At 38.8% G+C, this 25,150-nt stretch overlaps 1 protein-coding gene across 2 annotated transcripts; it reads right to left on the bottom strand.

Annotated features, from left to right (window-relative positions):
• Positions 1 to 2,409: 2,409 nt before the first annotated feature.
• sema3e (sema domain, immunoglobulin domain (Ig), short basic domain, secreted, (semaphorin) 3E) lies at positions 2,410 to 20,327 on the bottom strand. Of its 2 annotated transcripts, none has more exons than XM_041996771.1 (17): positions 19,212 to 20,327; positions 11,957 to 12,117; positions 11,575 to 11,634; positions 11,083 to 11,202; positions 9,245 to 9,338; positions 8,885 to 9,001; positions 8,419 to 8,561; positions 8,213 to 8,327; positions 8,011 to 8,080; positions 7,790 to 7,934; positions 7,226 to 7,451; positions 6,715 to 6,806; positions 5,874 to 5,915; positions 5,473 to 5,639; positions 5,085 to 5,152; positions 4,672 to 4,805; positions 2,410 to 4,178 (listed from the first exon to the last, which is right to left on the bottom strand). In XM_041996771.1, exons 1-17 carry the CDS (start codon positions 19,342 to 19,344, stop codon positions 3,678 to 3,680), a joined length of 2,388 nt encoding a protein of 795 aa, XP_041852705.1. In that variant the 5' UTR covers positions 19,345 to 20,327; the 3' UTR covers positions 2,410 to 3,677. The 2 variants fall into 2 exon arrangements, with proteins under 2 accessions (XP_041852705.1, XP_041852704.1); XM_041996770.1 differs by having other exon boundaries at positions 5,085 to 5,155; positions 19,212 to 20,326.
• Between the last annotated feature and the right edge of the window lie 4,823 nt (positions 20,328 to 25,150).

Genomic DNA, 25,150 nt, shown 5'->3' with positions numbered 1-25,150 from the left:
GAAACAACAACAGCAAGAAAAAGAAACAGTTTCTGATTTTACATGATTCAAGACATAAAATGTATAGTAATAATGATATTTGTAAATTTTAAGAGACCATTTATAAAATAATGATAATATAGAAACACTAAACAGACAGGCCCAAGCCGAAGTTCGAGCCAGGAATCTTCTTGCTCTGAGGTGACAGTATTTATTTATTTATAGTTTCTTTGCTTGTTTGTTTGTTTAGCTTCATATTGTCTCGTGTGCAGCATTTGTTAGAAGTGTGGCATCTGCAGACCTAACTTTAAACTGGACTGCTAGTCATTAGCAATCTTAGAGTTTGTTTGTAGTGCAAGTACTAGTAGTAGTAACTGTAGCAGTGGCAGTTGTAGTAGCATTAGTAGAAGCAGTATTCATAGTCATTTTAACATTATTTAATAATTTTCTAATGCAGGATAAATACACTTTACATGATGCAGATATTCAGTTAAGTACTCAAACAGTTAGCAGTTTTTTTATGTTGTTGTTTTTAAGGATGTAGTAAGTAATTGTTTCTAGTTATACACCAAAGAAGAATTAGTGACAAAACAGTGCTTTGCATGTGAATCTGTTTCCAGTTAATTACAGCAATTTTATGTGACTTTTTACAGAACACTGGACTTTAATTTGTTTTTGTACACACTCTTTCATTAAAGCAAACAGAAGCAAAATATGCATTCAAAAGCATGTTCTTGTGTATGCATGAAATATACTGCACTGACAACCTAATATCGTAGCTATACAGATCATTTAATGTTTGTTCATGTTCCACTGCCTCACAACTCCCTGTTCCTTATGTGACACTTTCACTTGTAATAAAGCGATCTGCTGCAGTGGCTGCACTGATAGAAATAGAACTGGGAGAGGGTGCTAATTAAGGAATGGACTAAACACTTTCATCTTCACAAAGTCACATACACATGTACAACACCCTTCTAACTGCAACAGCCACTGACCTTTTGATCATATGGTAAATCAGTTAAAAGATAAATAACAGATTATCACATAACGAAGATCCATTGACCCTTGAAATGTACAGTTTCTACAAAATACGTGCAGTTCCTGATTCAAGTTTCTTTTACCATCTATTCCTCATATGACATCTGTGTTTAGGATCAGAAGATCCATTTGGGAAGAAAAAAGACTCAGTTTAAAAGGGAAGAAGGAATTTCTGAGCTTAACTCAGAGAATCAGTCACACACTGTACAACACAGTTTGATTAATGAGTGACTACTGGGGTCTGCTGGCTAGAGGGGGCCAGACACCAGAGTAGCAGTGTTTAAACTTGACAGAAAGGGAGAGAGCTTTGATGAGGAGGGTAGTTGAACTGGTTCAGAGCCTGTTGCTATGGTAGCCATGTGGAATAAATCAGCAGCATGAATTCCATTCTCAGATGCCTTCAGCACCCCACCGACTCAGGTGGACCAAGACTGAATATGAATGAGTATAGTGTCCTAGTAGCAGCCCACAATGAGGCGGAAGAAGAGTCCAAATCAAGTGATACTGATAATAGATTTGTTTGTCTTTTTAATTTTTGCAATACTTCACTTAAGTTCTTTGATTTTGAATTCAGAATATTCTAACTATAATAAAAAGCACAGCTGACATTTTACCCTTCTGAAAACCACTTAAATTCATTATCATATTATTCCTAAGTTAGTCATTTTGGTGTCACAGTCTAAACAAGAAAACTTCTAAACCTGACCAAATTAATTAAAAAAGTGTTGTGGTTTATTTGGCATTGGAGAGTTAATCCACTGCCAACCTTGATCTACAGCTGTCTTTCCTTTTTTACATTTTTAACAAACAACATGAGAAACAGTGAGCTATTATTTTTCATATTTTAAAACATTTACTCTGGAGATGGGTCGGGATTTATGGTGTAGTTTACTAGGAAGGCTCAGTCCTTAAGAAACGTATCTCCCAAACTCTACAGACCAGTAAAGGCTGGTTTATGAACAGATGCAAATGTAAAGTAGGACATTTTCACAAGTTAATAATGATAATGAAATAGTTTCTTTAAAGATAAAAATTTCTTTTAACAAATTCCCAGAGTGGTTGTAGTACATGTGTGTGTTTGGGAGGATGTATTAATTAGAATACATTTCATCATTGCTTTGGCTAAACAACAGAGGACAGAACACATTTTTTAATGGCAGGCATTTATAAAGGTTATAGCAGACAAAATCTGATCGTTTGAAGTCATAACTGAAGAACATTTAGGGATTAAATTGATTTTAAAGTCTTGAAATAGTTAAAGTGCCTGTATTTAGCATATCATGAATATCATATAGCCAGCATTAATACAATCAGGTGATAAAATTAAGACAGAAAAAGGACAAAATGCCCCAGAGTATGGCAGCTTCCTCAGCTACTGCAGTGCTTTTCATTTTAATAACAGGTTGTTTCTGTCATCTCAGAATAGATAAATATTCATGAAACTCAGTTTTGCAAATGAGGTACTTGGATCGTCACACAACATTTATTTGTCTCTTTTGTTGGAGGAAAATGAGGTGTTGTACATTGTTGTTTTTGTTGATATGCATGAATCCCATCTGCAACATCAATGACGACAAAAAGAGGGCCGGAGGAGTGCCATGGGAATAAGAGGTGATAGAGGGAGGACAAGAGGGAACAAGAGGAAGAGAAGAAAACAGAGGAAAGCCAAACAAGAAGCAATATACTTTGAATACACAGTATAATATACAAACGTGAAAGAAATCCAAGATTAATAAAACATACAATTGACACATTTGCATTAACACATTTGATGAAACTTGTAGCTGTAATTGTAGTAAATATAGATAAATAAGATACAAATAACATCCACTAACAGGGCCAGATTTTTTGCCTATTGTAATAGGTTTACAAGTGCTTAGATAGTAACAATGGTCGTTTACGGCATAGTAATACATGAAACATGCCTTAAATATCCATAATAATAGTTCTGTGGCATTCATTATTGTGGCCACTGTAACCACACACCCTACAGCCATGACTGCGACTTCAAAAAATTTCAATATAAAGTATCACAAAGCTCAAAGGACTTTCACTGTACAAAAAGGATAACACTATATATTCCAGTTTTTGAAATTATAACAGTTAAAGAATTCAAAGAAAATACAGAGAAAATAAGTTATCATACTGTCAGAAAAAAAAGACTAAAAGGCAATCTGTTTTAATATTGATATTTTCTCTCATAATATACACAATGAGGTTGAGCAGGGATTTGGTGAAACAGTCTGTGCATTTTGATGGACAGCAGGATTTAGCTGGGTAAGTCCAAAGGAGCTGTTGTATAATCATGTGTCTCTATGATTAGAGGCAACATTACTGAACTTGTCCATCTTTCCAGCCTAGGTCTTGGCTTCATATTAATGTTGATGTGTTTGGGGTTCACCCAGGACCTGCACCAAATAATAAGTTTACACAGCACACAAAAGGCAAGAAATGGTTTTTGAAGTAAGCAGAAGCAATAAATGTTGCTACAATTGCCAGGAAAGTCTGCTCCTGTTGCTTTTCTGTAACTGCACTTTTAAAGCAAAGCAAAAACCTTTTACATGGTGCAAACAGTGAGTGAGTCTGACCTTTAGACACCGTGATTGAATGTGTGAGTGTGTGTGTATATGTGTGTGTGTGCAGTGAGTCTGTGCTCCTCAGGTGTCAAAGGTATGCCTGGGAGCCCTGTGGGAGTTCTCCTCTCCCTTCCTTTTTCCTCTCTTCTCACCACCAAAAGAAACCCACTTCCGTTTGGTCTTTTTACGTTTCTTATCAGAGCACCACACTCTCTCACAGTACTCTTCTATCTTCTGAGCATCACCATAACCAATCAGCTGAAGGAACTCCTTATACCACAATCTGGAGTTGGGGACTGGCACTGAGGGTGGCAACAGAGATCTGGGGCTGATGCTGGTGCCCAGTGGAGAGCCCATAACTGAGTGGCAAGGAGCTTCAGCTTTCTCTCCATCCCCGTCATTAGCCATGTGGATTGCTGACTCCACCCTCTCCCCTTTGAGCACATGTAGACTGATTCTTAGTAATGTGTGCACATATCCATGTTCCACAGTCTGACACACATACACACCAGCATCTGAGCTTCTCACATGTAAGAACAGCAGGCCATGGGAGGTCATGATGACTCGCTCATCACCTCGAACCTATATGAGAGGGGAAAGGGGAATTATTTTCTCTTTTCAAGCTACTTGTGTAGTAATTATCTAAGTCAACATATTCAAGCATTTGCAACTGTCAGTTCTCTTCACAAGAAGAATTTTAATTATGAACCCTATAGCACATTAAGGAACCAAAGAATGATATTGTACTGTACTCTAGGTTCTCTTTATATGCGACATACTCTGCATGTTAATGTATTTGAATGTATAAACATTTTAACTTATTCGGCCATATGGATGTATTTCTAGAATTAAATGCATATATATTACATTTCAATGACATCTGTTTCCAGATGCCCAGGCATTGGTGTATATGCTGCAGATATGAGTCAGTAATTGCATGAAGACCGTAGTAAAAATTTAAGCTGTAACTGCAAAGATCTGCATGAACAGTAGAATCAAATGGAACTTGCATTGTTTTCAAAGTGTAGAACATCATGTAGATAACAGGAAAAAGATGAATGTGCTTCAAACTCACCTCATGTTTTTCCCCTCCTCTCTGTAAGAACCAGAGGACTTTGGCTTGAAGTGATCGAGGAACACATTCCAGTAATGTGCTGTTGTTCTCCACACTGTATATTAGCCTCTCCTCAGCTCGCTGCCATTGTTCATCTACACAAAAAAGACACAGAGAGACAAAAATGGTTACTATAAGCAACAGTGACCTTTCATTGGATGGTGACTTTACAGCTGATTATTTTTCTGCACATTACAAGCACCAAGATATCATGAAAACCTCCAACTAAAGTGACAAATGAAGATTTCTTTTATTATTTTAAATCATGAGTAGCTTTTATAAAGAGTATTCTTTTCTCTTTTTTAAGATAAATTTCGATAGATACACTCATGCACCATACAAATGCATATTCCACAGTCTTTTAAAGCACTAACCATCAATCTGCAGCCCATTGCACAGCTGTACAGCGTTGCCATGGCGAACATCCTGCCGTCTGAACCGTCTACTGCAAATGCAGGGAGGGATACAAAGAAGGAATCATTCTGAGCATGTGATGAAAGACTGAGATATGGGTGAGAGGAAAGAGAAGGAGAAACTAAAAGAGGGAGAAAGATGGAAGGAAAGATAGAGGAAGAGGTGATCAAGTGCATACTGATAAGCCTTACATAACACCTGACTTTCATGCTTCTCAGAGCCTGCGATAATGACTTGGTAAACCAGCATCTGAGCATTGTGACTTCTAGCAAGGAGCAAGGAGATCTAGAGGTGTGAACAGCTGCCATCACCTGCAAAGATCTGCAGGAAAAGTGTGCACGCTGTTACCTTTTGGTGTACACTCCAGCAGGGTAGTATCTGGAGCAGGTGAGACCATCCCAGGCACAGTATGGGTCTCTAGCCAGGCAACAATCAGCACATTCTGATCCATAGAGGTCACATTGGTGCAATCTCACCTGGGCGACACCCACTTCTGACCCCACATACAGTTGTTGCTGTGGAGTCAAAATGCATATTATTTGTGTCAAAAAACATTGGAAGCAGATTTGAATGTCTGATCTTTTTTTTTCTATTACCAAATGGGCCACTTAACCATAAATAGGCTACAGTGCATGTAAATTATGTCAGTACCTAGCAATAGAAAATGCCACAATGTTGTCATCTTGTGGCTAAACAACAAATTGCAGTAATAGCTAAAAAGTAAATACTCCACATAATGATTTTCTTACCCTTTTGGGGGATATTATAATCTCTCTAATAGGCGCTGGTACCTGAAAATAAGAAGCACATCACTGTCAGTAAATTATGGCTTAGGGCTAGTTCATTATTTGGTGTAAGAATAAAAAGCTGACATATTTTTAAATCTTTCATCACTGGAGGCCATCTTATGATTTCATCCATCTCAAATCATGGATAATTAATATATTAGCAACCACGGTTTGCAGGCTAGTTTATTATGCAACTTATCCTAGTAGATCTGGTCAGTTCCAATCAATTTGAGTATCTTTTAACAGGCTTCCTGCTTTTTATAATTTTGCCGATCAGATGATGGAAAGGATGCAAATGAGCTTTTTCTGTTTTTGAAGAATTCTTTTTAGAGGTGTAACTGCTGCAGTTGTGGACAATACATGTGCAATAAAATGCAGGGTTTAGTTGCATAGTACATATATCGGATTTATGTATCACTTTTCTTGCCTAATTAACTTTTTACATTACAAGCTACATTCACACGTTAGTTTTTCTATCACACACATCTATTGGTATCTTCCCCAAAGGCACTTGTTGATATAAGACTTGTCAGCTGGTGATCGAACCAGCTTTCTGATTAATGGACAACCTACTTTATTTCCCACACTGCAGCTGCCTCTGAGGTTTTTAACTCAAACACTTCCAAGATTAATCCAAGACCATGAAATGTCTTAAATTACAGAGCTCACCCAGCATTTGATCCCTACTATTCTTGAACATAAAGCAAGAATCATATCTAGATCAACAAGCTAAGTTGTTGTAGGAGCCAGTTCCAGCATACAACATATTTACCTTCAAGTTTTGTAGCAAAATGTATAGTACCTTAAATACTTGGAGCTCTTCCAGCAAGACTTCCTCCATAGTGTCTGTGTCTTTGTTGAAAATGGTGATAACTTTCAAAACCACAGAGTCATCTGATTGAAAACAATGTTGATGTGAAATTATTGTTTGCTCAAAAATGTAACAATTAATAGTTTTAAAGTGTTTAATTTACAAAATACAAGCTTTTTGGTACTAGTTTAGACAGTATATGCAGCTGCTTTACCATCCATCCATCCATCCATTCCATTTTCTATACCAGTTTATTCCAATGCAGGGTCGGAGGGGAGCTGATGAGGCAAGAGGTAGGGCACATCCTGTACAGGATGTCAGTCCATCACAGAGCCAACACAGAGAGACAAACAACCACTCACACTCATTCAGCTGCTTCACCAATATATTCTCAGATACATGCTTTAATGCTAATAAATGATCACGTCAAAGGGGATTGTGCATGATAACTGTATCTTGTCTTGAGAGTAATAATGTATTCTGCATAATACAGTGTGTTTACCAGTGCCAATGTAGAGAACATGATAGTGTCCATCCTGGGCTTGTACTCTGTCTACTGCAATCTGGGTCAGCTTTCTTTTGCCTGGTTCTGTCTGCAGCAGAACAGGTCTTTGATGCTGTGGGCGGATTGGACGATACATCACAGGATGAGACCGCACAAACCGTAGTACTTCATCAGGGAACTCCTTAGAGCTGGAGAAGCCTCCACCATTTACCTTACTGGCACACTGATAAGAAGAGATGATAAGACAGAAATAAAGAGAGTTAAGAGGTAGAATTTTAATAAAACAGAGGAGAACTACTAATTACATCAGCATTGGACAGTGTAGAAACAAGCTGACATTCATTAGTCAGGCTCAGACGGTCCCTGTGTGACCTGCTGAGGTAGTTACAACAGTGCTGACATTCAGCAAAGCTGCCCTACATTCTTTCAACACTGCCCCTTTCAGAGGACATCTGCTGTGGACACAAACCGGGTGAAATGGAGAGTGCTACGAATGAATAATGTTAGGCAATCGTGTAATTAAATCCCATAAACATTATTTATTTAGAATTAAAGGCTCACTGATCCAGGTCGAGGGTAGGGGATTCTGTCCTCATAAGGTGTCCAGTGATGCTCAGGTCTCTCACGGTAGGCAAATGGACCGTTAAAGGCTGCTCTGATGTCATCCATTTGATAGACACAAACTGCATAGCCTTTAAACACAGCGCTGCAGAGGGGGGTTTTATTAGTGATTTGATGGAGCAGAAAATTTCATAATTAAAAAGATGCTATCCTCCACTGACCTTGTTGTGCTAAAGAGACCAAATATTTCTGGGTTTTTCTCATCCTTGTTGCTAAGCACAAACACATCCTCTGAAACACAAAGAAAAACCTGCAATTTTATCTTTTTTTTTTTTTTTTTTTAAGGTTTGAAATCATTGACTACTTAACAATTGTTTCTAACCAGATCTTTGAAAACCCAATCATCAGATGAAATCCTCTTACCAAGCTCATCAAAATGAGTATCAATGCCATTTGGTCCAGCTACAGAGCAGATGAGGCGAGTTTTCAGGAAGGAGCTCCATCTATTCACCAGCATTCTCTGTCCCCCTTGGTCATTCTGAGAAGTGAATCAGATGCCATTGTGACTGTTCTGTCAGTATTGGTTGAATTCTGTTTATAAAGATTTCTGCAGCACAAGCGTTTCTCACTGCGCAGACTCGTCCGACACGACTGTATACGGCCCTGTTCACTCCCTCAGCATCCATCTCTCTCTCAGTGAAGAAGAAGTAAACTTTATCATCATCGCTGTCATCGTTGTCAGGAATAGCTGCTGAACTCACAAACTTTGGCTCTGATGGAAAAATATTACATGAGGCATTAATTCAAAACATTAAAGATAAGTTGTAATTTGGGTACCTGGACAAAAGAAGAAAAAATAGAACTATTGGTTTTAAATAAAATTAAAAACATAACAAAACAATATTAAACCTATAAATGATCAAATGAGGCTAATCTATGTTGATATAATTGAAGAGGCTTACAGCGCATAACCTGTGTGGCCACTGCTACATATTACTGAGCTTTTAACAACCAGCCAATTTATTTAAAATAATATGTTTATATTTAACTGCACTCGTGTGAAAATGTGATTATTTTCCAGTGATGTAAACAAACCATTGAGCTGTTGTCTGTCATTTCTTTCAGTGCGTGTGTAGGTGTGGTTGTTCAGTCGACATAAAGCACCGTCATTCTCCCAGTAATCAGTGTAGAGGCCAATGTAGAGCTCTCCTCCTAATAAACACACAGACAAATTGACAACAGTGCATAACAGTGGAAAACCAAATAGCAACCAACCAACTGACATGAAGAAAGACCACAAGGTGGCACTGTTGACTGTTAAGAGGTGAAAAGAATGCTCAAACCTCTTAAGTTGACATCCAACTGAAATGAAAACATACATAGTTGTCTCACAACTGTGTGCTTTTAGCTCAGCTGATGGTGAAGTTATAGGTTATGGATTTGGCTGTGTCTTACTGGAGAGTGTTGAAGTGCAGGGACTGTTGGGGTCATATGGACAACGTCCTCTGCCACTCATAACACTATCCTCCTCAAGAGTAAACAGGGGGTCCTGAGGACAACACACAAATCATAGTTATATAGACATGAATTTATAAGAACATAAATGTGACAGCTACATACTAAACAGCTAAACCTAAAAAGAGACTAATCCCAAACGGTGATGTGTAGATAGAGTGGAAGAAAAGAAATACAAGAGAGAAAGGTGGGAAGGTGATAGATGAACTTAAGGAATGAAGATGGATTAGACAAGGAGTGATGGATGACCAAATGAAGGACTACTGTCTTGATGTGTGTAACCAACTTTGGTCTGCTCTTTTATCGTAGTGGAATCATACTCCCACTCTTCTGATGTTGCTGCCCTGCACAGCAGTTAGGTGAAACACACCCACACACAAAGATCTGAACTCCCAGTAGAACCACATTTTATGTGTTTTGGGTAGTCTTTCACAGCTTCTGGCATTTCAGAAGAGTCATGTCATGCATTGTATTGATTTATGAGTGAACATAGAACCCTACATGCTGTACTGCAGTAAAAATTTGCCTCTGCCTTGAACTCGTCCATCATAGGAAGCAATCAATTCAAATTAAATGGGAAAAAAAGCCAAAGTTTTAGACAATATTGGTTTATAAGCACTAACGTACTAGATACTTTTTATTAAAAAAATGCATTGTTGCATTAATACATGATTTATTAACCTGTTGCTGGTGATCAAAAGGAGAAAAAAACATCTTTCATCAAAATATATCACAAATTAAATATCATTGAGCTTAGACTTCATGGTAACTCTGTCTAACATATAAGACTGGTGTGAGGATGTTTTGTTGAGATGTTTTCTATACTTTGATAAATCAGCCATATCTGATGCAGTTCAGTTCAGCTACAAGCATTCCAGTGATGAGTGATGGCTGAGTTTGGTTCCTATCTAGAAGCTGCCCCTGGCCTGGCTGACCTGCTGGACCAGTGCTGGAATGCAGGATGGGAACCTTCCCCTCCTCTCTCTAAATACAACCTAGACACACACACTGACACACACATATGTGCACACTTAGACTGTCCTATGTTTGACATCTGGGAGATATGTGTCATACTGTGTCTAAACATGCTCACACTGATGCATGCAGGCAGTTTTGCTTGCACACCATCATGCTTGAAAGACAACCAAGTTTTCCTCATAAGCAGCTGACACATTAGTCTTCCCTGACTGCAAACCTACTCCCTCCTACACCGAGCAGCACCTGGTCTGCTCTCCCTGTTTACCTGGACACTTGGGGTGCCATCTTTTTATAACAGAAATGAGAAGCCTGTGCCAGATAGTTTTCTCTCTCAGAATAAAATAAAATTCCACTATCCCTTTCTCAGTGGCTTTTCCATCTACACCCCACATCAACCTTTGTTGCCAGGCACATGAATCCATCTTCAAGAGCATGTGCAGAGTTTAACAGCTCAGAGTTTTGCCATGTACTGACTGTTCCAGGAGCCCGGGACTAAAACATTATGAAAACAGTGTGAAGAAGGTTCTCGCTATACAAGTCCATCTACTAGGAGATGTGTAGTAGTAGAATTCAATGTTAAATGATTAAATAACTGTAGAGAAAGACACCTTTAAATTGTCTTTGGATTATTTGACAGTAGAAATGATAAAAGTAAATGAAAAACAGCCTTTTAAAAATGACAAGAATGGCATAATTAGTAACATCCATCCAGATTAGCTCAACAAACCAAAATGTTGCAGCTGAAATGCCTCTTTAAATATATGATTGTCTGACAAAAGTATTCTAGCCTTGGGACCCACCTGCCCTGCATGTCCCACTTTGATCAGGACACAGATGGGGTTGAAGGCTCCTGTTCCGCAAACCAGCAAATGGGTTTGGTTGTACTTCTGGAGCACTTTGATGTAGTTTGCACACTCAGGCTGTTGGGAGAAATAAACAGCTCAGACTGGGTGTAAAAAAACAGGGTTGGTGAGTTATGTGTCCTGTGAAACAACTGCAGCCTCAGAGTTCATTGTTTCATCAATAACATCAATAGCTGAGGTTAAAGAAAGGTTAATGAGCACAGAGATATATGTAAATCCATTCATAGATACTGGCAGTATCTCTTTTTTTGACAGATCTATCCACCCATATAATAAACTATACAATATGGATGCTAGGTTAATATACATGTATACTTATCGTTTTTTCTGCTTACTCACCTTGATTGTCAGCCCCAACTGTTCTACTAAATCCCAACTGAGATCACATGCAGCCATATGTTCAATAATATTATCATGTTCAATGCTTACCTTTTCCCTCCCCTTCATCATGCACTCCTCTATCTGATGTTCAGTATTGGTCCAATTGATCTGAAAGATATCACAGTTGCACCATTTTTTTTTCACTGCCATTGTTGTGGATACAAAGTGTAATGTGAAACACTTAATTCCATTTTCCTTAATGAGTATTTTCTCCATGTTTCTGTGCTAGGGATGCCATGTTACTTGCTACATTGCTTTAATAATCACACAGGTTTATTGTGCTCCCAGTTTCAGTATCTTATTAAAAATATTATTTCATGCTAAAAAGAAAGTAAAACAGTGCTACAAACACACACATACACACAGTTTTCGTCTAAGAGTTCAAAAGGCTAACATCCTGACAGACAGGAAGGGATGAAGCCAGGCCTACCTTTCTGTGGTTTATGTTAACCCTGTCCAGGCTAAGGGAGAACAGAGCATTCTTGGCACCGACATAAAGCCTTTGGTGGCTCTCATCCAGGAGCATCGTCTGAGGTTGAAGAGGCGCACCATGTCCCTGAAACACCCAGGTCCTGTTCATTTGCCAAAGTTCTGCACAGAAAGTGACACAGAGATACAAGTAGACCAACAATATGTAGTCAGACAATAGAAAGATAAATAGAAAGGCTGACAGTAGATTAATAAATAGAGGTCAAACACCGCCCTCGAGAGGTTTCTAAGTACTTCTGCAAACCTGTAAGAGTCCCAACTGCTCCATGAGCTCAGGGCACGGGGCAACATGTGTTTTTGATCATAGCAACCCCAAGAGAACGTCATACTACAACATATTTCTATCTAATCTTTCCCTTTGTATGGTACACCTTTACCTCCTATGGCTGAATTTAACCGTGCTTATCACTAAAGATCCAAACACATTGAGCATAAAGTAACCTTTAAAAGCATCAACACATTTCCAAAAGGATGATTACTGACCCTTGTCCACAGCTCAATCACTCTGCCACAGTAAAGGATCTGTAAAACATTTTATTTTTGATTTGCATAGTCTCTCATCCTGTGGTCTTTGGTCTTTTTAACAGAGGAAGTAGTTTTATCAGACAGGAAACTGAACCAGTCTCTATTTCAGCTGTTTAGATCAGCTGCCCCTTTAAAAGGAAAGCATATGACCATTCCTGAAATGTCATTAAATATCAGCGTGCACACTCATCAGAATAACCACAGCTCAAGAAGAAAAGTTGGATGCACACATCACAAGTATGCAACCACTCCTTGCTGTATCTTCCTGACTGAATTTGACCTCCTCTCATACCTCCTCATTGTAAGCTTCTTGAGCAGTTTTGGAAGAAGGATTTAAACTAAGTCTTAAACTGCCAGAGGTGTGCCCTTCCTCTGGGCTGCGCTGGCCTAAAAACCTTTCATTAACACATGATGGGGTTGGACTCAGTGCCCTTGTAAAAGAAAAAAGGGGGATCTGGTGTGTGTTAGAAGTGCCTCTTTAACCTGAGGGAGAATTAAGCACACAGGCCATGTTTTGTATTGTGGGCTCCATTTTTCTAATTTTTAGGCACATGGTATGACATCTGTGGAATATTTGACAAAATCCTTTTAAATGAAGAGAAGAACCATAATTTATTCACACGTGGCTTCATGACCAGACTTACCATTCAGCCATCTCAGAAACTGTGGAGGTTGGTGTCTCGACATGTTAAAGTAGCAGGGGGTAATTGTATGATTTGTTTTTTCTAGCATCTGTATATTTTTATAGATATGTGATCTCCAAGATAGAAGAAGAAAAGTGTTTTTACTATTTTTGTAGATCACTCAAAGCAGCCACACTTGACTATGCTGAGAGTTTTATTTGTTTAAAATAGGATTAGGTATCCACAGAGGAGTGGGAGACTGTGTTTACTTGGTTGCTAATAAGATTTCCATGTTGGAGACAAGCGGTTGTTTGTTTGAACTGCATTAGGTCTTGGGTGGTTAGGTGGCAGAGACTGAGGGGATGTGGCATGTTCTGCCAGGGCTCAGACATGCTTCCTGTAATTATGAACACCACACACACACACACGGAGCTATTCTGTCTCTCTCACACACAGATGTCTTTTTTCTGCAGGTTCTCTGAATTGGTTTAAATTTGTACCCAGGACAGTCCCCCTGATGTTGGCTCCAAAACAATCAGCTCCTTCATGTGGAGTCAAATCTGTTACCATGTATCCAAAAGATGGACTTAGATGACTATTTAAAGTGAAGGAGTAAACCGCACTTGAGTCAAATCTGTTTTTCCATCTGCTTGTCTTTGTCAATAAAGTTGAGTGGCAGCTGATTTAAATGGGCATTTGCACACTGTGAAATACTCACAGGACTATTCTGCAACCGAAAAAGAAGGTATAAGAAAACAAGAAAGAGAAAAAATTCACTCTCCTCACAAATAATAAACAAATGCAAAACCAGTCACTTTTATAAAAAAAATGTTTTGATTATAATAATTAAGGGTAATTGAAATAACTACAATACAATAGGTGTATCTCATGATTACACAGAAACTCTGGCGGATGCTTCAGAGCAGTGTTTTAAAGTCTTCTACTCTGTCATTATGTGTGGCAGCCAGTGATCAGGCTGAATAAGAGAAAGAGGGGATTTCCAAATATCCTCATTCCTGCGTCTCTTTCCTTTCACTCTCACCATCTGCAGCCAGTGAGGGATCCTCAGCTGAGGAGGAGGGCAATTCTCCATCAGCAACTGGTCCAGGGAGACATCCTGCTGTGATCCTGCTTCAAAAGGAAATCACAGAGAACAAAAGGACTCCTTCAAGACAGACACTATCATCAGCTGTCTGAGGAGCACTGAGAGATGCAGGAGAAGATTTGGTAAAATGAAATGAAAATAAACTTTGTAATCTCCTCTTTTTCCATGTTTGGAAACTGTTTTACTGCACTGGGGAGAATAATGGGAGTCTGTCTTTGTGTGCTGGTTTTGCAGGTACTTTTTACAAACAGTTCAAGACAATTGAATGAACATATGAAGGATAATCATGAGTTATTCTGCAGACATTTGATGCAAGAAATTAAACAGGTTCGTGTCCAGCTAAATCTGCTTATGTATATGTTTACTCTCCGAATGTAGGGACTTCTGCAAAGTACAGAGATTTACTGGAGTGATCAAGTGTAAAAGGGTACACACATGAGGAAGGAGTCCTCTCTTTATGTCGTTAAGGCCTGAGTGACACTGAGAAGATCACGGAGGTGGAGCTGTTGAAATGGGGATGATGGGCCATTACTGGTACATGGCCTTGTGTTCCCATTTTCCCCTTGTATGGGGTAATGATGTCACACAGCAAAATGAAAGCCATGTGAATTGCCCAAGGATGATGACAGAGAAGAGGCGAAGTCTGCTTCTCTATAATAACTGGATGATTTATGTTTTATATATATATATTTATATGTTTTTTAAAAAATGCCTTAAAACGGAAAGTTATTTAAAAGACACTGCAACTAAACTGGGACAATGTTTTAAAAATAGAGGGAAAAGTAAATGTAAAAAAAGAAATATCAATAAATATTGATCTAAATAAAGGTTTTCTTTCCTCTTCTCTACATACTCACCTAGCATTTGGCATTTCTGTGTTTTGAGGTGTTCAGTCTTCATTCTGCTTATTTTTCTCCCCCCTCTTGTAGTAATATTGCAGCTCAGTCTCTGAAGACTAAACCAATCTTTGTCCTCCCTCTTTTCCCATGTAACAAACTTAACTCATCTCCTCTCCCTGGTCCCTTCATCAGAAAAAAGGTCAGAAAGGATATTAGAGTTTCACCAGCTGCCTTCCCCTCTGGACATCTCATTAATGAACTGGGGAGCACACACATAACACAATGGGGGGAGAAAGGACGCTGAGATGTACACAGAGAAAATGAGAAGGAGAGAAAGGTGAATGTGGAAGGGAGGAGGTTTAAAAATTTATCTGTTTTGCTTTAGCAAACTAAAAGATGTGATTTATCTTAACACCACCATACCCTTCATTTTCCACTGGTTTGATTTAAGGTCTTCAGAATGACTGTGTAATGGCCGTGATCCAAATGTGGTAAATGTTAAATATAGGCCTCTTCACATGCAGACGGAAGAAAGTTAATGGGACTTCTCACTTGCCACATTAGCCTTAAATATAAAAAGTCAGAAAAAAATCCCCACCTTTATTCAACTTAAGCAACAAGCGTTAAGAAGACAATGATCTACAGTCTCAACATTTAAAAGTTTTTAAATACAGAGAGAGTGCTTTGACTTGTCTAGAGGGAACCTCTAAAATTATAGTTCAAAGGGATGTTTCATACATCAGTAATTGCCACCTGAGTAATCCCTGTGTTTACACCTTCATGCGTCTGAGCACCAATTCTCCCTAAATCTCACAGTTTCTGGTGAATGCTGAGAAAAAGGAATGCTAAGAAAAAAAGTTGAGCATTTTCTCAAGAAATGCAGCTCTAGTTACCAAAACACATCTATTCTCTATTCTGCTCCTTCCAGCAAGTTTATTCCACTTATATGAATGTAATTTGGTGGATCAGCTCTCAAGTGCTTTAAGCTGCTTTTGTTTAAATGTTCCATGAGGTAAATGTTAGGCTGAAATATAGAAAGCACATGTGTTTATTCATCTGGTTAAAGGTATACAGTACCGTGTTAACCGTGCCAGAGTCGCTTAATGTCACAGGATAACTTTATTCACCTTTGTAGATGTGCTGAAAGAAAATATTTATATAACTAAATGCTTGCAACCTTCAGGAAAAATGTCCTTGGCAGACAACTGAGGGAATAGGCAATATAATTATTTTAAAATGTTGAAGTTTTTTTTTTTTTTTTTTTTTTCATAACTGCTTCAATGAGCCCTTCAATTTAATTAAAACATGTTTGGCTGTTCAAAAGTAACCTGGCCACTCATTCACATACACAGCTCAGGTATCCATTACATGGAGGACTTTTTTCAAAAAGTTTCACTCAAGCAGCAAAAAAAAAAAAAAAAAAAAAGAAGCGACGTATGTTTGTTTAGGTCATCAGTTTTACATGAAAACTGCTGTATCAAAACCTGCAGTTTTAGCTGAGCAAGATGACAGAAGTGTGGAAGCAGCAAAATAAATCTAAGCCTGACCCCCTACCTGCAGACTGCTGACATTCTGACACACACTGGCTGTGCTACAGCTTCATTAGCAGCTAAATTGATGGGAGTCCTAAAGGACAAGCTCATTTCCCTCCACAGGCTTGTGATCTAAAATGAGCTGCAAGAAACCTGAGTGATGTAAATTTAAATCATGTCTGTATGATTTAAATTTACATCACCTTTGTTAAAAAAACCCAAATATTAAAACGCAAACACTACATCTTTATTTCTCTTCTGCATTGAGCTCCTTGCAGGGGCACTTCTTGTGTATAATAACTCAGGATTTAGGGGGGTTTGATTTGCTGAAAGACCTCCAAGTTGATGTGTATTAACATCTTTAGACATGTGTTTAAAGTCTTTGGATGTAGTGCAGCCAAAGATTAGGGTCAATTATTTCTCAAGACAGCAAAGCTTCAGTTTTTGTAACTCAATACTTTGTGTGATTTGGGTAACAGCCTTGAGTTAAAGGGGGCGGTGTAAGTAAATGAAAGGATGACTGGGATGAAAGTGCCTTAAATGCATTTGAAATAATCTTCCCTTCTCCAAAAGTCTAGACAGAACATGGGATGTAGATGAAAAAGAAATAATGAATAATGTTACTTTCACAACACGTGAAAAGTGTGGATAACATCAAAGCTTGCAGACATCCATACTGTATGCTAAGGTCATCTTTGAAACACATGAAATGTGCCCACTGGAGCTTACACCCATAAACCATGAGAAAGCTGATCTTGTATTTTATTGAGCTTTCCATTGATCCCACTGTGTTGCTGCTTGTCTGACCAGAAGCAAGTTAAAAATATTTCAGTATTGATCACTAACTGTTATTCATATTGTCTTATTTTTATTCAAAGATAAAATTTTAGATTTTCTACTTTGCCTTTGCCAGATGCTATGGAAAAAGCTTTCTAGTCGTATAGATGAATACTTAAAACCACATCCCTCTCCATCCCCCTGAATGGTATCCAAACTTGCAGCATGTGAAGAATTCACACTAACCATGCTGTCCATGTGGCTGTCTGCATGTATCTATGAGTTTGTGTGATCTGAAGGGTGTGGGCAAAAATCGCTGGTGGAGCCCATGAGGCATGTATTAGGACTTAGATGTTTATCATTCCATAATGATAGGCTCCAACTGCAATGTTTTAACAGAGCTCTGTGCTAGCCAGAACAAGTATCAGAGGAGTGAGGCAGATAGAAACAGAGAAGTGGGTGTGGGTCACTGTAGCAGCTCTGCCCTCAGGCAGTTAATAAATCGGGTGAAATATGAAAGTCACAACCACACCTGATACTTATGTGGCATTATTGACTAACCTAATCAGCAGTGATGTGCTTACTTTTGTTGATATATAAGGTCTGCATTACTGTATTTCTTATCTTCCTCATATATATATATATATATATATATATATATATTTTTTTTTTTTTTTTTTTTTTTCCCTAGCAAATTTTACAATTAAAAAAAACACACAAAAACTAATCAATACTTTATATTTCTTTAAAAAAAAAATCTACTGATAGACAGGTCATGTCAGCTTTCATTATATACTGCAGGCTCATATGTTTAAGTTACTGACCATCTGAATTCCACACCTATTTTCAACCGTGACTAACAGGCTTATGTGGAATCATCACCTTCTGTTGCTATAGAGATCAAAGAAACTGTGAGAAAGAGACAATGTTTACTCAAGAGTTTTATCTGTAAAGATAAAGCCCTCATTACTGTCTGAGATACGCGGCAATCAGTCCACATACCAGTGCATGCACATCTATATCACACACTCCCACACACACGTAAACAGGCGCATGCATACACTTTTCTCTCTCCCTTCTTCTCCCAGGCACATTCCCATGCCAAAAGAAAAAAATAAATAAATAGTATTCCATCGCTTCGCCACTATGACATGAGAGAAAGCCACATTGTGGATTGTCAACCACCATGCCTGTGGTACCAAAACAAAGTGCAAGCAGGCTCCACAACCATCAACTGTGGGTATAAAAAAAGGAAAGAAAAATAAAGCACTTCATGAAACAGAAGAGACCCTTCTCAGATCACCTTTCTGCACGGTAGCTTTTCCTCCCAGGCAACAACATAAATCTCCATCGGTATATGATTTCATGGCAATAAAAACCTGAGCCTTCTTTACACACTCACAAAGATTACCACGTTATTTTCCATTTCAGACTTTTTTACAGTGCAGTTTCTGTAATGATTTTTTTCTTTGCTAGTATTTTTAGCTACTATTGATTAATATATCATAATCCTGAAAAAGCTAAACTAATATTCATAGGACATTTGAGGGGTACAAACAACAGCACTGCAATATTTGAGAGCACAGGCCTATCAGAAAAGATGTTCTGTTGCACCTGTCTCTTTCTCATTCTGCAGGGATGACTTTAAGGCATAGCTTGTTTCAGTTTGAACTACAGTTACTATACACAGTACTGTGTTTCTCTGCAAATTCCCATGGCAAAAGAGAATAATTGCACATTGTTTATCTCTTTCTTAGGTATACAAAAGAAAACACACACATTGGGGATTTCTTACCTTTGTGGGAGAGCCGTATCCTTGGGTAGATGCTGTGTGCTGTGTGAGTCATGACAATCAGAATAAAATATAGCAGCATCTGTGACAGATTTAAAGTCCTTTTGCATCCTGCCATCATTGCTGTGACACACATTCTATATTTGCCTAGTTAAAAAGCATTAGGTTCACTCAGAATGAGCAGCAAAGGCCATTAAAAAGGAAAAAAAAAAAACATCCACAGGTCTTTCTATTAACTTCCATCAAGCGCTGCTTAACATTAGATAGTCTTCAGTATCCAACAAGAGTCTTCTTGAAGGTAACCGTCCATTATCTATGCATTTCCACAATGTGGATCAAATAGATGTATCTCTGCAGCCTCAGTGCAGTCGCTGCCTTCCCCTATAGCAGTCTGCTGAAAGCTGCATCCACCCACTACCTTGGTGAAAAGGATAGTGCTTTGGCTATTATCCTTGTTTGGTCTTAGTAACCAGGGAGAAGTCCAGTTGCTACATTCACGCCGCAATGCTCACTGCTCTCTGTCCATATGTCAGTCCGTCTGTTTGTCTGTCTGTGTACAGCTTGCATCCACTTGTTTCAGATATGATTAAAAAAAATAAAACAGCAAAAATGGTTTCTATGAAGCCCACAAAGAAAATGGAGCAGCTAATTTCTAAAACCTCAGTGTTTCCCAGCAGGTATGCAAGTAGAGTTGGAGCTACTGTGTGTTGTCTTCAGTCTGTCTTCCTCCTCTTGGGTCCACTAGAGCCAGTCGTTCTCTGGACCTCAGCCCAGGAAAAGCAGAGTGGAAGAGAGGAGGAGTAGGGAGCCTCGTGCCTGGCGTGCGGTCTCTCTGCACTGGAGAAGAAAGTGAAGCTTTAGCTCCTAACTCTGCTCATGATCAAGAAATCAGGGAGGATCCAAACCTCAGTCAGTTTTGATGGTTGTGCCACAGCCAAGGATCTGAGGCCACCTGCCACAGCATGGTGTGACCAAGTGAAAGCCTGTGAGTACTGCTGGCAATCTAGGGAGTCTTTATCAGTCAGAAGGGCAGAAAATCGCTTACATCTTCCTTGGGTCTTGTCTTGAGTTTTCCTTCTCCCTCCTTGGCAGCTGGAATTAAGTGTGCTATGTCTCCCAGTGAGATTTGGAAAGTCTTTCCCCTCCTCTGAGAAAAACTGCCTCCCATGTCACTCCACAGACCACCCCCTGCTTCTCCACTGCTCTCCTCCGTCACTGCCTTCTTTTCCTCCAGCTCCTGCTGCACTAACATGGACTCCAGCCAAGGTTAACTGGCACTTTTTGTATTTTCAGTTATCCCTCTTTGTGCTTGTTTCCATGTGGATAGTTATTAGCACTGTTACCATGGATTTTCCTCCACAAGGTTTCATTCATTGAGGTTTTTTTCTCCATGCCTACTTTATTTTGGTCTCTATTTATGTTTCTTTCCATCTCTTACACTCGTCAGATCTCTAAAAGTTTGTTCTGGTACATGCTTTCCTTTGAATTATCTGTTTGCCTGTCATTCTTTTTTCTGATAATTTTAATGTCTGATGTCTAAGGGTATATACTAGCAGTTTTGTGTAGATTATAAATTTTGAACTCACTATCATATCATTTTATATTATGTCTGTTTTTTTACCTTAAGGTGGAAAATAAAAGTTAAAATGTGATTGATGTAATTTCCAAAGCCTCAAATACAGTTACCTATAAAGAAAGCCCCAAAGACAAACATTTACAAGAGCAGAGAAACGTCTGTCTCCCATACAGCCCACTGGAATACATCTGTTTTTCTCTGTCTTCTTTTTTTGTCCATGCCTGTGTGTTGACATTAACATTTAGTCATGCTCATCCATACTGAGCCATTTCATCAATCTGAAAAAAGAAAAAACAAAATCTTCATTAATACAATAATTTAGATTTTTATGCTGATTATCCCTGAAAATAAATAAAGTAAATTTGGTTAGATGAAGGGAATGAATGGCAGAAGGGGAGACATGTGAGATATTTACATAAGAATCCTCCCTCACTGACAAACAACAAGCCTGTAAATTAAGACCCATGCAGTTAAATGGAATTGCAAATGATTGTGTTGGGTTGTAGCAGCTGCACCCCCACCCCCACGCCCAAGCACCACCCTGGGATCTGATGACTGACTGCAACTCCCACGTTGCACCTGTTCCCTACCAGAACAGCAGGACTTTGTGTCTGTGGAGGTCTCGTAACATACACTATCTGTGTTATTCCATGGCCTGGTGCAATTATAGTCTCTCATCTGTTGTTGGGGGTGAAACAACTGCTCAATGTCAGTTTCCCTGGAGCTGATGCTATCAGACTGATAGTGACACACTATTTCATCTGACTGAACTGAGGCACTAATGTAAGGGCATATTTCAGCTTTGCGTCATGATAAAAGCTTGTCCAGCAGACTTTCATATCCGATCTCTTAAGCCACTGCCTCAGATTAATAGCCCTTTAAAGAGCCTAATGCACAATGACCAATGGGCACCACATTCTCTCCTGTAATTCTGTCTCTCCATTGAACAGCAGAAATTATTTAAAAATTAGCCTTTGAGCAGAAACAATAGCAGCACAAATGTCAGTGTCTCCCATTATTTATACTATTCTTTAAGAAGCTTGCAGCAAGGACCCTCCTATGCAGCACTCCCACACATAATAACTACAGCATCCACACACACACACACTCTTCTCTACCACCTCTATTGAAATTCTCTTCTTTTAGATGTGTCCCTGGGATTTCACCAGTACTTAGAATCTCTATTCAATGTGCAGCGCACTGCAAGGATGTTGGCAGTGCAAATGTATGCATTCTGAAAATGCATCAAATTTCAAAGCCAGTAACATTGGTTTCTTCATCTTGTCACAACTCTTAAGTTTGACTTTCTCTGGTTGCTGCTTTTCGGAAATCTGAGTTCATGAATGTGAGTTTGATTGAGTGCTGATGTTTAGTGTTTGTTTGAATAAGCCGTGTCCATATGTCTAGTAGCGTTCCTTTCATGCCTATTGGACACAGAAAATATTTTCATTCATGGTAATGCTGTGTCAATATTCACCAGGGTTCAACAGAGGCCTTTCTCACCTCCTGTTTGACCTGCAGAGACAGACAAGCACTCTCTTCCTGCCTGCAACATACATCCTCAACCTCTGTTATTATGTCCATTTAAGTGCTATCTGGGTTAACTTCAGCATACATGAGAGCAGATGAGAAAAGGAAATCTAAAGATTAAAGCAAGATATAGCAAACTGCGTGATTATACATAAATGTTTTTGAATAAAATTGTATTTATGTTACTCCACTCAGTCGCTACTGTTGACCACCTGCTGTGCTTGCTACTGCTAAGGAGAGGTCAAGTCTCTGGTCTCCTGCAGCAACATGAGTAGCTGACTGAGGATCCAGTGTTTCAGAACCATGATATACTCCAATCGTTTACACAGGTGGCTGTCATATGGCCAGCACACATGCAAACACCTCAGACATCAGTTAAAATTGAAAGCTGGTAGCAAAACTTGCTTCTGTCCATGAATTACACTGATGTAGATAAGAAAATCCCACCAAGACATGCAAATGTTTTTCCTATTTCTACAGTCTGCAGATTCTGTGAGAGTGCTCGTGTTTCCTTGTGTGTGAAACCATGCAGAGAGAGGGAGTGACTGCTGATGAGCCACAGATGATTGAATGTAGAGAGTGGCAGGCAGTCACCTATTTTGACTGAAAAGCAAGGTGTGTTATGGTTGACATTACTGAGTTTGCTGAATGCGAACGTTACAGTATTAAGCCCACTTTGCACACCTTAACCCATAAGAATTAATACCTGTATCCATTTTTTTTTTAATCAAACGTCTGTAGATACGTGGAAAAACATCTGTATCTATTCTGTTACAGCTCATTATATTCTTATATCCTACTGTGCTCTGCTAATACTAAGGTGAAGCGTGAGTTTGTTCTCGCTTCGCTTGAGTGTCTGTTGCACCAGAGCGTTGTAAATACTTTCTCTCCTGCCATATACAAAGCTAGAGACCACAATGTGTCATCCAAGCTCGGTTTAGCAGCCAAAGATCCTGTGCGGCCACTGTTTTGGCTTTTCTGTCTTTCTGTGATTCAGATTTTTTTTGGTGTAAAGTTAGTAATGGGAAACCCAGCCCAGGCCATGGCTCTTCGGTCACAGATGGTGAAGAGGAGGAATGGGTCACACCTCTGGGACTGATATGGGAAATGACCATCTGGTCTCATGTGTATTCACATCCATCATCATGGTAACCATCACATAGACTACAGGTGAGCATGTGGGTGTGTATTGTTGTGGAAGCATGAGCAGTGTGCTGATTTTTATGTGCTCACATGTAAATGTTGGCAAGCTTTTGCACATCTTGAGAAGATTTTAAAGCATGGACATGTTTAGAAATATTTATTTGTCATCTTATGGGTTGTTGTCGCTCATGCTTTGCACTGTGACAAGACTATTTCCATGAAATAAAGCATAAGATTGAAAAAACAGGCCTCTTAAAAGGCTTTCTTCAATGCAGTCTAATTTCTGTCTTGACCATTTTTCTTTAGCGCTCTGTGATTACAGTTGGTAGTCATAATAGGGATAGATATAATAATCATGGTGAGAAGTATAGACTAAACATCTGCTTCCACCATGTACTTAACGGCTTTCTTTTTTCCATTTTTTTTTTTTTTTTTTTAATGATTTATGTTCTTACTGAAATGTCACACACATTCATTCAGGCCCAAAATTTAAACACATGGGTGAGGACATTGAAAAGCAGCAGAGGCTGAATGACTTTGCTTAGGGAAAACCTATTCACATTTACTGTAATTCACTTAACTGTGCATGCACATGTAAGCAAATGCATGTGTAATATGTGGACATATGGTCTCCTATTCCTAGTAAAAAGAATAGAAGCTTAATCATTGCTTCCATTCTGCAACTACTCGTGTGCCTAATTAAGGAACACTCTCCTACTTAGACTGACATTAATTGCTTAACTAGTTTGACAGGTAAATATCCAACTAGAAGACAGAAGCTGGCACCTAAATGACTTTAATTGAGACCAAATGCTAGAAAAACTCAGTCTAGTCTCACAGCAAAGCATAAAGTGTCAATAAAAAGAAAACTTTGTATTTGTGCCAATGAACACAAATTTAATTGTTCTGTTTTCTTTACTTTGTTTGTTTGTTTTTTTGTACCAGCCTTTAATGAATTTCAGTAGGATGCTTTTTGTGTGCTCTGCAAAGAATATAAGACCCTATAACCACTAATGTAGAAAAAAGGATATTTTTATAAAAGTCATTATTCCAGTGCCTGAAATTATGAAATGCATGAAATTAAAAATTTTCATGGGAAAACTTTTAAAGAAGCAGTTTTTTATTCTTTTTTCTTTCTTTTTTGTCCTATTTTGAAATTGCCATCTAGTGCAATGTCTGCATTTTTGCCATCTACAAATGCCAGAGTCTTCAAATCAACACCCCCTTCTTGTCTAAATCCAGGTCTCACTTATCAAGAGAGCAGAGGTGTGAACTGACCCCTGAGTCCTAACAAGTTCCTTTGTGCTTCAGTTTGCACCTTTTGTACACACACACACACACACACACACACACATACACTGACAAACAGGACCCGATCCCCATCGATAAACATAATAAGTAAGAATGTGGGAAGTTGAGAGTCTGGTTAGAGGTATTGGGCTAGTGCTTGTTCAAGAGGCGTTGCTTCTGGCAGAGCAATCAGTTAAACTGTTAACCTACACTTTATCACCCTGATTGCTTTAGCAGACATTATCAGTGACGTGTGTCAAAATCTCCTGTTAATCCATCTGTAGATGCCACTAAGTTTACATTTTGTCTTAACTCTGATTAACAACCTCTAGTGGTCATTAAGATTACAAGGAGACATATTCCAGATACTTCTACAATGCAAATAAGCTGCAGCCATTTGTGT

This window comes from Melanotaenia boesemani, chromosome 10 (assembly GCF_017639745.1).
Source record: "Melanotaenia boesemani isolate fMelBoe1 chromosome 10, fMelBoe1.pri, whole genome shotgun sequence".
Taxonomy (NCBI): Eukaryota; Metazoa; Chordata; class Actinopteri; order Atheriniformes; family Melanotaeniidae; genus Melanotaenia; species Melanotaenia boesemani.
This window is presented reverse-complemented; position numbering and strand designations above follow the sequence as displayed.